A 16,138-nucleotide genomic window follows, 5' to 3' on the forward strand; every position below is an offset into this window, starting at 1 on the left:
TACACCAGAGTGATCAGTCATTCTATTCTCTAGAACAGGGTTTGCTAAGAGAAATAGAATCAATGATCAGTTGCAGCGAGCGACAGTGAGTATGAGGCAGAGAGGCAGGGACAGTGTCGAGTGACCAACGCAGAAGCATAGAGAGGCAGACGCAGAGCCAGAGGGAGCCACACAGAAGCAGAAAAGACTGCAGAGCTAGAAGGGCCTGTGTCATCCACGCAACGGCTACAAGAGTGACGCAGAGAACCAGAGAGGCTGCGCAGAGCCTCAGTGCGCTGACGCAGAGGCCAGCAGGGCTGACGCTGAGCTTCAGATTGTGCTGGAGAGGGATTTCGTGGAGTAGGCTTTCCGAATACCTGTTTCCGAAGAGAGGTATTGCTGCCAGATTTTTTTATCTCTGTCAGGTTAGCCAGTTTGGCACCCAGTGTACTCAGAAAAGCGCTGCTTAATAATAAAACCCTCAGATAGCTACACCGGTTTTCCCGCATTAGGTTTTTCCAGGGACATTGGTCCAAAAACAACGGTGTCACTTGTGTGCTTGTTTTGTTTCCTTCAGTTGATGATCTGTAATGTGTTGAGCATGCACTTGTATTTATTTTCAGTATTTACATGGTAAATAACTTGTTAATTAACAGAACAAGTAGGTAGGAATAAATCCGTAAAGTGCATGAAGGGTTTCTAACTGTTAGACTTAGAAACTTCAACATGGTATTAGTGCGTGATTGTAGATCACAAGATAACTGAGGACATTAGTAGAACAGAGCAGAGCAACAACAACAAAAAACAGTTGTCCTGAGTGACATAAGTTGTTCCTAGCAGCAAAGCAGCAAGGAAGGGGTGACGCAGTGCCTACGTCATCAAGTTCGAGCCAAGAAGAGGCTGCGCAAAGGCTAAAGGAGGCAAAGACAGGTTCATGCAGAGGCCAGGAGGGTTGACGCAGTTGGCTGAGGGAGCTAGTTTGCCAGTGTTGGGACTGCGCAGAGGCTAGGAGCTCTCACCTTCAGGTTGCTGGGGTTTAGGAGGCTGTGGGTAAGTTGTAGAGTGGCACTGATGGGGAACTGTAGTCAAAACAGTACCTAACAGGGCAAGGCCAAGGAGGAGGGAGTTGCTACCAAGGGTTTCTAGCTGATAAATCTGGATCAGTGAGGCAGTTGCACAGACGATCAGAGTAGGGGGCATCTCAACATCGGCAGAAGGGTTTCCAGGAGGGAAATCAAGGCTCAGAGGGCATCACATCGAGAACTTCCAGGAGGGAAGTAGAAGAGCAACATGACACTACACAGAGTAAGAGACTAGGACAGACTGGACGGAGCCTCAAACCTCGCAGTCTGGAAGGCCAAAATCTTAACCGTACTTGACAGAAATCATGTCAAGCACTTCGCCTTGAGGACGATAGCGATCACAGTTGACCCAGCTGATAACGACAAGTACGAGGAGGCAATGGTGAGGGCCAAGAGCATCATCCTTGACGGGGTCAAGGACCATGTAGTACCACACATTGTCGAGAAGGAAACGGCAAATGAGATGTGGGAGGCCCTAAAGAAATTGTACCAACATACTTCTGTGCAGAGAAGGATGTTACTAGAAAATCAATTGCGGTCATACCAAATGAAGAAGGGAGAACCGATCGACACCTTCCTCGGTCGACTGAATGAGATCCGGGATCAACTGACTTCCATAGGGGCCACGCCGGATCAGGAATTGATGGTGAGAACAGCCTTGAACGCAGTCTTAGAAGACTAGGAGGTATTTGTCCAGAGTATACTGGGCAGAGCGACCCTTCCACATTGGGAGGAAATGTGGGCGGCTCTTCGCCAAGAAGAGATCAGAAGGCTAAGCAAGACGGGAAGCAGCGGCAAGGGGATCAGAGTCAAGGAGGAGGAGGAGGATGTTGCCCTAGCATCTGAGGGAAAGCAAGAGAAACGGAAGAAGAAGGACCTCTCCAAGATCAAATGCTTCCACTGTGGGGAGTTGGGTCATTATGCGACCCAGTGTCCAAGGAAGAAGAACAAGGGAGAGGCCTCCGAGACCAAGGCAGTGCCAACAAGGGCAGAGAAGGAAGTGGAGACAGACGATGACTGTGCCATGAGTGCACACACGCCACTTGAGCGGAAGTGGGGAGACATCGAGCTGTAGTCAGATGGACTACAGGTGATGAGGGGCAGGATCCTTGAGGTACCCAACCTCTTGGATTAGACCATGCTACGGGAGCCCCAAAGAGGAGTAGCAAGACTGGCGGATGTGGGTAGAGACGGATGCGGATGAAGCGGCAGAGAGAGCTACAGTGCAGAATTCCCAGGACAGCGCGAGGCTAGCAGGCTGCAACAGTGCGAGAGGCACGAGAGTGTTGCACTAGTGCAGGATGGCACAGAGAGGTGTGCAACGGTGCGAGATGCAGGGAGTTGTTGCAGCAGCGCAGAGGTCAGAGAGGGAGCACTTGTCAGCGACAGAGGGAGCTTCAGCATCAGGAGTACTCTAGCCTGACAGAGAGGTCAGAGTTGGGAGATCAGTTACTTACTTCTCAGTAACTGAGTTGCAATGCAGCAGTTAGCAGTGGTAGTGCTATGGGCAGCACAATGCAACATGATGAGAGGAGATGCAGTGCAAACACAGCAGTGGCAGTGGCAAGGCCATGGGCAGCAGCACGGATGCAGAGGGAGCTGTCGTACAAATGCAGCAATGGCAGGGGAAGAGCTTTGGGTAGCAGTACAAGATGCAGCAGTGCAGAGGATGATGGGCAGCAGGCCTAGCATCAGTACAGGGACCAATGCCAGATAATCAGGGTGATACTCAATAAGGAGTATTGCTAGAGCACAGTCCTCGCTAAGAGGGAGTGTTGATTTGGAGTAGCATCGGATGTGCTCTAGCCACGAAATTTGGTAGAGAGGTTAGGGCACATGAGATCTCCAATACCCAGAAAGGGTTTGGGCAGATTATAAACAGTTAGGTAGATATTAAAATAATTAATATTTTTAATGGAGTCCCTAACTCTAAACTTAGGGAAATTAAAATATTAATGTGAATTAATATAAAACTGTGTTAGAATGGTCTAAAAGCCATGGATCAAGCCAGATCTAATCTTAGCCGTCGATTAGGGACTTAATCTCGGTCGTTGATTTGTCAACGGGAAAAGTATAAGAGGAGGCTTGAGGGTCACTTGGAGAATACACCAAAGTGATCAGTCATTCTATTCTCTAGAGCAGGGTTTGCTAAGAGAGATAGAATCAGTGATGAATTGCAGCGAGGGCAGTGAGTATGAGGCAAAGAGGTAGGGACAGTGCTGAGAGACCAACGCAAAAGCAGAGAGAGGCAGACACAGAGCTAGAGGGAGACACGCAGAAGCAGCAGAGACTGCAGAGCTAGAAGGGCTTGCGTCATCCACGCAGAGGCTGCAGGAGTGATGCAGAGAGCCAGAGAGGCTGCGCAGAGCCTCAGTACGCTGATGCAGAGGCGAGTAGGGTTGACGCTAAGCTTTAGATTATGCTAGAGAGGGATTTCGTGGAGCAGGCTTTCCGAATACCTGTTCCTGAAGAGAGGTATTGCTGTCAGATTTTTTTCATCTGTGTCGGGTTAGCCAGTTTGGCACCCAGTGCACTCAAAAAGAGTTGCTTAATAATAAAATTGTTAGGATATTCCGACAACTAGGAAATAGTTAAGTATAACTTGGTCTAGTGTAGAGTTAAGTAAAGTGTGTTTCTTTACCATGTACATTTTGTAACTTACAATCCGACGGTCACGATATGTAGTGATCCGACGGTTCATTCTCTCGGTATTACCGACACTTGATCCATGGCTTAACACCCAATTGGTCCATGATCTTTATTTAAAGAGCATGGAGGGTCATTTGTAGGGTAACCGTTCATGAGAGAAGCTTATGTAAATTTTCATTCTTTTATTAATAAATTGCCTGAAGTGGCCGCGTCGACTCAGGCCGTGGACTGTTTCCCTCTTTGAGGGTTTTAACCACGTCAACAATACTGGTGTATTGATCTGTGATCTGTTTGTGAGCGATGTCCTTTGGTGTTCTGTCTGAGGAACTTACCTTGTAAATTCCTACATGGTATCAAAGCTATTTGAGGGCCGCATCCGTTGGTGATCCAAATCTGAAGCCGATAGAACTGCATCCGACTGTCATTTCCTAGATCTACTGTTTCTAACTAATTTCAGGCTGAGAGGACTGCTCTATTGTGTTAGGAGCATCTGTTCCAGTGAGGAACCCCTTTCGTTTCACGCGAAAAGGTTTCTGCTAGCCCTAGCTACATCATTTTTAAGATCTGGAGGTATAAAGTGTTTATTTGCAGTTTCTAGTTATTTTCTCTCTGTTTATTTCGGTTTACTTAGCTCTTTGTTTTTTTTTTAATTACCGGGTCTATACCTTTCATTTCTGCGTATGCTCTTTGCCCTGCGACTCAGTGCGATCTGGGCAAATCAAAACAGAGAGGAAGGATCTTTCTCATGCATATGCTCTTTTCCGCTGCGTCTTAGTGTGATCTCGGAAAATCAAAAACATTGAGGAAAATATTTAGTTTCCGGCTAAAACTAACTTCAAGCCGTAAGGTTTGTTTTTTTTTTGAATGTTCATGTTCGGTTTTGTGTTTTTTGTTTTGTAGGGAAAAAGAGCTTTCTCAAGTAAGCACACAACCCAAAGCTCCAGTGACAAAAAAAAACCCCTTCCTCTTTTCCAAAAATTACTAACCTTTTAATCTAGCTCACTTGGTCTAAAGCTACTTTATTAGATTAAATTTGGAAAGGGGACGGATTTTTTTTAATATAACATTATCATCCATTCCCGCACTTCGTTGGCATCTTCAACAACTTTTCTTCAAAAAGCCATAACTTCTTCATCCGGAAGCTGTTTTCAGAGCCATTTTTTTTAATCAGCTTAATTTTTCGAGATCTTTCCATTGAAACACTTAGTTTCAGCATCTATAGCTTCAGCTTCTGTTAAAATGGAAAGTCCATGCCAAGTTATTCTTGACAGCACCAACTACTTCCAATGGTGGTCCTACATTGTGGATTTACTTAGAAGTAAAGGTCTTTACAGAATAGCCTCAGGCCAAGAAACCAAACCAAAAGATAAAGATAAGGCAGCTAAATGGGAAAATAGGCAAGATCAAGCACGTGGGTTGATAGGGATGTCTATTTCTCCAGATCTTAGATTCCATATTGCAGAATTTGATACTCTTGATGAAACAATGAAGCAGATCACTAAAGTTTTTGGAGTTAAAAATGAACTTAGAGCCCATCAACTCGAAAATGAGTTGCTTACATTGGACCCCAATAATTCTTCTTCCATTGAAGATTTCTTGTCCAAGTTCAAGACCCTTAGACTTCTCTTGGAAGGTGTTAAGGTTAAGAAAGAAGATAGTAACCTTATCTATTCCATTCTTACTAAGTTGGGACCAGCCTACTCTGTGTGTGTTTCCATCTTCCATTCTACAAGAGAAGCCTTCATTTCTCAAGGACAAACCTACAAGTCCCCTTCCTTTGATTCCTTTTGTGATTATTTAATAAGAGAACAAGAAAAACTCTTACATCTTGGTCTTCTTAATCTTGGAAACTCTTCTAAGAAAGCCTTAGCTGCTCAACAGCAACCAAATTCAAAGAATCCTAAGAAGTCGTATCCTAAAAGGAATGGTCCTAAACCAAACAAGGGTCCTAAGCAATTCCAGTCTCAAAATGAAAAATCATTTCAACAAAATGATAAGGCAAATAAAAACAAAGGGAAGAAGACTGATAGACATTGCCACTTTTGTAATCGAGATGGCCACTTAGAATCCAAATGCTTTAAGAAGATGGAAGCCTTGGAAGCAGCAATGAAGAAGCATAACATCCATTTGGAGCACTCTTCAACTTCAACTTCATCTTCAGGAATAGCACTTTCTGCATGTGGTTGTCAAGCATCTCGGTCTGGCTATGCACTAAATGTATCTTCTTCTTCTCATTCTCATGAGTGGCTCATTGATTCTGGAGCTTCTTATCACATGGCCAAAAACAAAGCCAGTTTTCTACTTTAAATCATTGTAACACCAAAAATATATATGTTGGTGATGATAGATCTCTTAGTGTTGTAGGAACTGGAACTATTCATATAGACAGTGGTCAATTTAATGATGTATTATGTGTTCCAACCTTATCCTGCAACCTTCTATCTGTATATCAGATAACTCATTCAGGTGAAGGTAAAATCATTGAATTTTCACCTCACGATGTTGTAATTAAGGACCTAAGAGATCCTAGACAGATTTTAGCTACTGGCATTGCTGATGATTCTACAAGGTTGTATAAGTTTCACAACTTTGGGTCATCAAATCTTCCCTCGGTATTTGTTGCTCATAACGATGAAGTGAGCAAACTTTGGCATGAGCGATTTGGTCACTTAAACTATCGCTCCCTTCAGAATCTATGTAAATAAAATATGGTGACATGTCTTCCAATGGTATCTTGCAGAGATGGTGTTTGTTCCAGATGTGTACTCGGAAAACATCATCGGGATAGTTTTGAAAAACGTGCCTCTTGGCACGCTTTCGGCCCTTTACAGCTTGTGCATAGTGATTTATGTGGTCCACTTCCAGTTGTTTCATTCTTTGGCTACAAGTATTTCTTAACTTTCACTGATGATTTCTCCAGACGCACTTGGGTATACTTCTTAAAACTCAAGAGTGAAGTATTTAACATGTTTTTGGCCTTTAAGGCATTTGTTGAAAAACAATCTGGACATCAAATTCTTAAGCTAAAATCTGATAATGGCGGAGAATATGTTAACAACAAATTCATCAACTTTTGCACTAAGAATGGAATTCAAATGCAACATATTGTTCCATATACTCCACAACAAAATGGTGTAGCTGAAAGGAAGAATCGCACCTTAAAGGAAATGGCTAATTGTATGCTTCAATCTAAAAGACTTAGTCTTAATTTTTGGGCAAAAGCAATTAACTATGCAAATTACATAATAGATCGCCCTCCTACTAAGGTTTTAAAGAATATCACTCCAGAGGAAGCATGGAGCTCAATTAAACTAGATGTAAGTCACTTTCGTGTTTTTGGAAGTGAAGCATGAGCCCATATTCCAGATGAGAAACATAAAGCTTTAGAACCTAAGAGTGAAAAATGTATTTTTGTTGGATATTCTAAAGATGTCAAAGGATATAGACTTATTCCACTTAAGTCCAAAACTGTTATCATTAGACGAGATGTAAAGTTTGCTGAAAATATATTGGCCTACGAGCCTAGTTCGGCGGATGTGCCACCTCTCTCTATCTCTTCTACTTTTGAAAATATTTCTTCTTCAGATGATGAAAGCGAGGATGACAATCCTCCCCCACCTTCTCGGGATCCTCCTTCAGCTCCTCAGCTTCCAAAATGGGTCTGTGCTACTCGGGATGCAGCAGGTGATCTTGCCGGTGATCCTACAGATCAGCGACGTACACGTTCTCAGTTCGATAGAGCCTCTTCTTTACTGGCTCAAGCTTCAACGAATTATGATCCTAACACCTTTGCAGAAGCTTCAGGCCATCCAGATTGGGATGTAGCTATGAATGAAGAATATCATTCATTATTGGCAAATGATACATGGGATCTTGTTCCTCTGCCAAAGGGATGAAAACTTGTTAGATGCAAATGGGTTTACAGAACCAAGTATGGACCAGATGGGAAATTTGATAAACATAAAGCCTGTCTTGTTGCTAAAGGTTTTTCACAAGTTGAAGGCATTGACTATACTGAAACCTTCTCCCCTGTTGCCAAAATGAACTCTATCTTCCTTGTTCTTTCGCTTGCTGCCTCTTTCAAATGGGAAGTCCATCAGATGGATGTTAAATCTGCCTTCTTGCATGGGGACTTGCATGAAGAAATCTATATGGAACAACCTATTGGCTTTATACAAACAGACTCCAGCCTTGTATGTCAACTTAAGAAATCCCTTTATGGTCTCAAGCAAGCTCCTCGGGCTTGGTATGCCAAAATGGATAGCTTTCTTTTAGAATCTGGCTTTTCTAGGTGTCATTCTGACAATACTGTCTACACCAAGAAAGTGGGCAAGTCTCTTATCATTCTTATCCTCACTTGTAATGATCCCAACCTTATCAACCATGTGAAGTCCAACCTTAAAAAGAAGTTTGAAATGACAGACTTAGGACACTTGCATTATTTTCTTGGTATTCAAGTCTTGCAATCCAAGGAAGGTATTTCCCTTTCCCAGTCCAAGTATGCCTGTGATTTTCTACGCCATTTTCACATGGAAGACTGTAAGCCAGCCCCTTCTCCCTTTCAGTCTGGAGCCAAACTTTCAATCACTTGTACTTCCCTTGAAGTTGATGCTACCTTATACCGTCAACTTGTAGGAAAACTTTTGTATCTAACCCATACTCATCCTGACCTTTCCTTTGCTATTGGCCTTATTGCTCGGTTTATGCAAAACCCACATGAAAGTCATTGGAAAGCAGCTAAAAGAATACTTCGTTATGTTCGAGGTACAGTCCAATTTGGGATTCATTACAGTGCAGAAGCATCTCCTCTATTGGTTGGTTTCACTGATTCTGATTGGGCTGGTGACCCTAATGATCGGAAGTCTACTGCAGGTTATGTGTTCACTCTTGGTTCAGGACCTATTACATGGGCTTGCAAGAAACAAAGTGCCATTTCTCTTTCTTTAGCAGACGCAGAGTATCGTGGTGCCGTAGAAGCTAGTAAGGAAGCCCTGTGGTTTCGTCAAATTCTGTCAGAGTTTGGCTTTCAGCAGCAGCATCCGACTACACTTTGGTGTGATAATCAAAATGCCATTCAACTATGCAAAGATCCAGTCCAACATCAGTGCAGCAAACACATTGAACTGCACATGCACTTCATCAGAAAGCTCATTCACGACCATGTTCTTGAAGTGCAATATTGTTCAACAGATGATCAAGTTGCAGACATCTTTACAAAGGCTCTCACAGAGGCGAAGTTTACTAAACTTTGATTTATGGTTGGAGTTCAGGAAGTTGTCACTAAGGGGGGATAGGCTCTAGTGCCTCCTTCCTTCTCCTATTGTGTCATATTTGTACATCCTTCAATCCTATCCCAAGTTGTTCTTAAGGGGGGATGTTAGGATATTCCGACACATAGGAAATAGTTAAGTATAACTTGGTCTAGTGTAGAGTTAGGTAAAGTGTGTTTCTTTACTATGTACTTTTTGTAATTTATAATCCGACAATCATGATATGTAGTGATCCGACGGTTCATTCTCTCCTCGGTATTACCGACACTTGATCCGTGGCTTAACACCCAATTGGTCCATGATCTCTATTTAAAGAGCATGGAGGGTCATTTGTAGGGTAACCGTTCATGAGAGAAGATTATGTACATTTTCATTCTTTTATTAATGAATAGCCTGAAGTGGCCGCGTTGACTCAGGCCGTGGACTGTTTCCCTCTTTGAAGGTTTTAACCACGTCAACAATACTGGTATATTGATATGTGATCTGTTTGTGAGCAGTGTCCTTTGGTGTTCTGTCTGAGGAACTTACCCTATAAATTCCTACAAAAACTCTCAGATCGCTGCACCGGTTTTCCCGCATTGGGTTTTTCCGGGGACATTGGTCCAAAAACAACGGTGTCACTTGTGTGCTTGTTTTGTTTCCTTCAGTTGATGATCTGTAATGTGTTGAGCATGCACTTGTATTTATTTTCAGTATTTACATGGTAAATAACTTATTAATTAATAGAACAAGAAGGTAGGAATAAATCAGTAAAGTGCGTGGAGGGTTTCTAACTGTTAGACTTAGAAACTTCAACACATAGATGCCTAAAACCCCATGAAGAAGTGGAGCACTATCTAAGTTTGAGTGTCTATAACATTGAATATCATCATATGACCTCAATAGCGACCTCAAACTCTATGAAACTCTCACCCAAGTTACCATGTCATGTATCCACGTCCAATAGTCAAAAACCCCTCCTATGTATTATGCCAAGCGTTGAAAATCATAGAGTAGGGCGCTGTACAAAATCAAGTGTTTATTCCACCAAACATCATCATAAGACCAGGATAGACACATTAAATCTCAAGGCACCCTATCCAAGGAGTGTGATGCCATCAATCTTGCCAAAAGCTAGCATGAAACCCTAGGTTGCCCCAAAATGCACAAGAAATTAAGCACTCTACAGGATTTGTTGCCTATTACATCCAATATCATTGTAGAAACACAATAGACATCTCAAGAACTTGAATGCTCCATCACAAGACCACAGCTTATCACATCATCACAAAAGCCTAGGGCACTCCAATGCATGGCAATGAGGTGAGTGCTTCCAACAATGTGCCAACGCCATGAAAGGAGATGAAAACCAAAAGAGTTGGATAGAGCAATTTGGAGGATGTATCTCATTGCAAATCATAATGGAAAGGTTTAAAGTTCCTTGACCTCTTGCGAACCAAGCTCCTCTTTAGGTGAAGGACTTTTTTGTTTTCCAAAGCATCTTCAAGGCTTTAGAGAGATGTAAAAGCTCCATGACAATGTTGAAAATGGTAGCAAGGGGAGGTCTTCTCTGGCTCGTGCCTTAGCCAGAAAGACCGAGTTTGTCTGTCCTTTGACCATGGACAAGTTCATGCAGTTGGAGAATTCATGCGTAGAGTTGGAGGACCAGTTATGAGGATCCTTCCTTTAGTTTGACTACAGATCGAGTGGCAGTTATAAATTTAGAATAGGACACGTGGAGTTTCAGTCCTTGATTGAATGAAACCCGAGTTGTATCTCCAAGTTATGATTGGAGAGAGAAGAACCAGTTTGACTCAGTTAACTTGTTAACAATGAGTTCTAAATTTGTGACCTGCCAATTTTAGCATGGATTGATTCAATAAAAGGAGGGCAGAGGCACATGTATTGATCATTGTTTTGTGCACAAGGTTGTGAGACAAAGCAAGCCTCACGAGTTAGTGAGAGAGAGACCTCTTTGTTTGTGGTGTGCATGGGCTTGAGGAGCAAGAATGCACAGTTCATTGAGCTGATTTGTGCACCGATTTAAGGGCTGCATCCTATATAATAGGAGACCTGGTGTGCACAGAAATAGGGACCTGCGGCGCCACAAAATAGGAGGTTTTGTGCACACAGATTTAGGCCCTAGTGTGCTAGGAAATAAGGCTTCTGGTGCGCAGTGATTAGGAGCTGGAATCAAGTGTTTTTCAGGGAGTTTAGGCTAGTACAGCAGAGAACAAGTTTGTTCTCAGATTGCCTTGTAAGAAATTCCATTACTTAAGTTTATCAATAAAATACTATAGCAAAGAAAGGGGTTTTCCCAGTTGGGTTTCCCAAGATAAATTATTGTGTAGATTTGTGTGACTGTGTTTTTATCTCTGTGATTATTCCGCTGCTTATAAGTGTTAAGAAATTCTGTGTCTTGATGAAAGTAATTTAGGTTTCAGTTTGCAGTTGCCTTAGTTTCAGATAATTCATCTAAGCAGTTAAGAATTTTGTGGAAAATTAACAGACAACAAATCAAATTAAAATCAACTCTTTCCTTTGACAAGCTCTACCTCAATGGATTCCAATCTTGCACAAGAAGGAATTCTACTACAAGACATCCCATAGTGTGATTGTCCAAGAAAATAAAGATAAGGAGAACAAAACAACCAAAGATCTTTAGAATTCTCCAAATAAGAATGGACTGACCAGTCAAAGCTCAAAAATAAGTCTTGCTTGGAGAACTTCGACAAGGTGATCTTTAACAAAATTAAATATCTAGCCCTGGGAAATCTGGGTTTTGAAATTAGCCACCCCCAAGACAGTCAGTGGTTGAGAAATTGGCATTGGAAGCGGGCCACATAATTTCAATTTTCAAGCACTAAATCCAGTAAAAATCTTAAAATTTGGCAACATTTCCTTGGGAAAATATAAAAGAACTAAGAAGTATAACAATAAGTGGCCACTGGCAATGTGGTTCTAAGAAGTCTACTTGTTTGCATAGTATCAACAAAATCTGAAAAATCACAATTGAGCGTAAAAAATAATTTTTCATCTTGTCCTTGATCTACCAAGGCCAAGCTCTTGGGTTGCATTTAACAGTTAAGGAAACTATGCATGAGCCCCTTAGCCTGCCCCATCTGTAGCAAGGAGTCTTTTACCCACCTATTCTGGTATTGTCAAAAGCCTAAGCACTGCAACAATGATTAGTATGATTCTCTATATCCAAAAAACTTACCATTGTTAGCTGAACAGAGGGTCTTCTAGGAGTTTGAACACAGGTCCCACTCTAATTTCTGTTTTACTTAGCAGCTTCTAAGTATTGAAATCTTGGTTTTCATGAAAAGACACAAATATTGTTGTTCATGAAATTTCATAAATAATATATTTGACTAAATGCTTTACCACTGTCTCAAACTGTGCCATGTATATTTGGACTCAGGCTCAGGTGACTATGGATTATGAAACTGGTGCACCTATGCAATTTATTCAGTAATTGGTAACGTGCATTATCACAGGTACTTCCAGACGAGGGGATCTACTAAAACAGAGAAGGCCCAAGTCACAACCTGTCTCAACGCAGTGCTCAAGTCAAGCAACTGATATGAGCCCCATTTAACTGTTAACAAAAGGGATACATCACTAGGGCAGACACAGAGGCAGAGGCAGAGGCAGTCACCTCAGCAAGATAAGTGCCCTGCTGTAAACCTGGGCATTTCAGTCCCAAGTTGTCCTAAGCAAAAGATGGAGGTGGACAGATAGGACCTCCAATTCCCAAGGCATCTATCAAGGAACACTGGGAATTTTACAGTCAGAACCAGGATCCATCTGCTAGTGTTTGGGTTTCATTAACAGCTAGTCAAACCCCTGCCTTTAGCATCATATAGCAATATGCCCATGACCACAGAGCAATGAAGTTTTAACTCTGTTTATAATATATTTTACTATTTTTGTGATTCTGTAAATGGTAATGGTCTTGGTGCCAATTTGCTCCAAACAGCTTAAGTGTGAACTAAGGCATTTTTGCGTTTAATATCAAGTAATTGTATGGCTGCCATAGTGGTGGCCCACCTTTAGCAACCCTTTTTTGGTCATTAAGTTGTGATGTACTTATTGTAAATTTTGTGAATTAACAAATCAATTTTAAATTTAGCAAAAAATGGTAGAATGTAGGTATTTTTGAGGTGTAGAGTCAAGGAACCACTATGTTCACATTGGAATGGTCAAGAAGGCTATCTTCTGGATTTTGAACACAATGGGGAAAGGGAAAAATGGGCAATGAACCTCTTAAAGCCCATCAGAAAAGGTTTCCAATAAATGCTGAAAAATATAGTCATAAGATCTGCATTCACCTTGTAATTTATTTTTAGTACATGTTTGGATTTTTACTACATTTTCCTATTACTTTGTTATAAAGTAACATTTTTCCAACAAATTCCAGGAAATGCAATATGAGCAATACCAACGTCTTGATATAGTTTCAATTGGATTCCATGTACCAAAATCCAATTCGAAGGAAAAAAATAGCTTTTCTTTGACAAGTTTAAAACTAATGCAAGCTGAATTAAGCTTTAGTGGCATGTAAGCATAGTTGGATTGGGGGTGGAAATGGATTGCAGCGTTTTATTCACATTGGACTACTTGCATGATTTCAAAGCCATGGTCACTGACCCAAAAAGTGCTGAAAGATATAGGACACAAATTCACCAAAACTGAAACGAAAAATGTTCCAACGGGCACCAGATGTGAATGTAATTTCCTACAGTTATGGGGAAACGGTCACCATATAAACACCGGCAGGATTCAGATCAGTTCCACAGGTCTATTTATTTTTAATTTTGAGCTGGCAAAGCTCTGGGCTGCAAAATAACTCCATGCTTACTAGGCAGTGGGCACCCAGATTCTCACCATGAGTGAAGAGTTCGTCACTGACTCGTTACAGACAACAATACACCGAGCCTAACACCATATTTGGGTATAATGATCGACAACCAGACTTGAACTCCATCAGCTTGAGGATCTGGTAGCATTTTCATTCAAAACACTATTTCAAATACAGTTTCTAGTTAATTGGGTCCAAATCAAACCAATAACCAAAGCTAAATCTCAGACACGTAGAGGGCTAATGACTGATCCTATTTCCAATCCAGATTTACAGACATCTATCTTCAAAAAACCGCATTTAGGCGTTCATATATTAACATAACCAGATATGGATTACCATCCTGGGATGCTTACACCCACAAACAGAGCCACAGAAATAAAACCACATTTGGGCATCTATAGCTTAAAATAACCAGATATGGTTACTCATCCCGGAAGACACATGCCCACATACAAACAGACAGAAATAAAACCACATTTGAGCGTTCATATCTTCACATAACCAGACATGGGTATTCATCCTGGGATATATGCGCCCATGTATAAACCCAAAGAAGTAAAGCAAAATTATTTACTTCAAAGAAAAGAAAAAAGGATAAAAATTCATATACCAATAACCGACAAGCAGCCCGGGGAAAGGGAGATCCGCAAGGTTTTTCGTAGGAAAAAAAATAACAACAAGCACCCGAGATCCAAAAATCACCTTGCAGAACATATGCTGCTTACATTGGTGTAAAAAAGCACATCTGTATGGACCCAAGTGCTTACCTTGATTGATGACAGAACTGTTGTGACCAACCAAACTGTCTCCTGCGCTGTTCAGCATGGGAACTGGAGTGGATCTGTGCTCTGAAGTTTGAACTGATGTTTCTTCATGTGAAGTCTCTACTTCGTAGACTGCTGGGGAATGTGAGAAATATGATCTCACCACTGCAAAGGGGATGAGAGCTGCAAGGAACCAAATTAATAGATGCCGCCTCTGGAAAATGAATGCATTCCAATCCCCATGTTGATGTGAGCAATTGCCCTTACAATTGCCCGCACCATTGATATGGGTATTGTGATGAGAAGGCTTCATGGTCAGAGTATGAAATAAAATGAATGAACCGAGAGTTGAATCAGAGAGATGATGGATGGAAGAAAAAGGGCGATGAGAGCAAAGAACTGTTGAACAATAATGAGAAATAGAAGGGAGTGACCAGGAGGAGAAAGAGTTTGGTGTATTGTCAGAAGAATTTTAATAATTTTTTAAACACGAGTACTCAATACATATTGCAGATCTGGGCTCCCAATCTGTGATTACCCAATCGTTCTTGCAGGTTAAGCGAAATGGACTTCTCACTGAGTGAGAGGTCAATTTTTCGTTCGACTTTGAGCTGGCAAAGAATAACGTCCACATGTTCATCGCGACCGAGAAGGTTTACAATAATTATAACATTTTTTATGCCGAAGTCCATTGTGTTAGTATAAATGTCTGAATCCTACCAGATCCGACATTAGACTGATGCTATCACATTTTTCACAGTATTTATGCGTTTATTATTAAAATATTAAATTAAAATATAAAAAAAATAATAATAATAATATATTTTTATGGTAATATGATTGGTCATTTAGTTCTAATGGTTAGTTTAGTTGGTCATGGCCCCATCGTTAAAGCACTTCTTTTATTGAGAGGTCACGATTTCAATCTCTCGATACTTTTGGGGTTGGGCTTTATGGTTGAGCAAGTAGGGAGTGATAATTGATTCTTTTAAATAGATATGCCTGATACAAATATTTTGTGGACGTAGCAGTGATTGATCTCCAGGGACCGTGAACCACATAAAAAAAAAAAGGAATTTGGTCATTTAACAAGTAATCATATTATAGAAAATACAACTTTGACCAAGGCCAACTTTAATATTGAATGGAAAAATGATCTGCCACATCAAGATGTTATTATTAAGATCAATTGGTCTGAGTGGAATTTAGTCTCTACCAAGTCTCAGCTTCAAATCTCATGGGGAGGCGCTGAGGATAGATGCCATTTTAGGGGAATTAAACTGTCCCAAGTGGTGTCCAAGTTTGACTAAGCCTTGCACAATCCTAGTGGTAACAACCCACTGTGGATTAATCGTTCTTCTTCCATCCAATAAATGGGTTGGCCCTAGCCTAGGCTCAACCTAGTGACCAAAAATAAAAATAAAAATAAAATGATATGAACGGAAAGTGGCATCCACCCATAATATTTATCCACTCATGGAATCTACCTGTGGTGTTGTAAGTAACATCCACCTATGGTATTCATCCACCAATGGAATTTACCCATGG

The 16,138-nt window shown here is 41.2% G+C and overlaps 1 protein-coding gene across 1 annotated transcript in view; it reads right to left on the bottom strand.

Moving 5' to 3' along the window:
• LOC149244250 (xyloglucan O-acetyltransferase 1-like) overlaps positions 1-15,233 on the bottom strand; it is a 50,207-nt gene extending 34,974 nt beyond the window's left edge. The window contains 1 exon segment of the mRNA XM_089374774.1: positions 14,594-15,233. Within this exon segment, the coding sequence (XP_089230900.1) occupies positions 14,594-14,903 (310 nt within the window). The 5' untranslated portion in view covers positions 14,904-15,233.
• Positions 15,234-16,138: the final 905 nt, after the last annotated feature.

This window comes from Pinus tabuliformis, chromosome 8 (genome assembly GCF_031772625.1).
Source record: "Pinus tabuliformis cultivar Carrire ecotype Pingquan chromosome 8, CPIR1, whole genome shotgun sequence".
NCBI classification, from domain to species: domain Eukaryota; kingdom Viridiplantae; phylum Streptophyta; class Pinopsida; order Pinales; family Pinaceae; genus Pinus; species Pinus tabuliformis.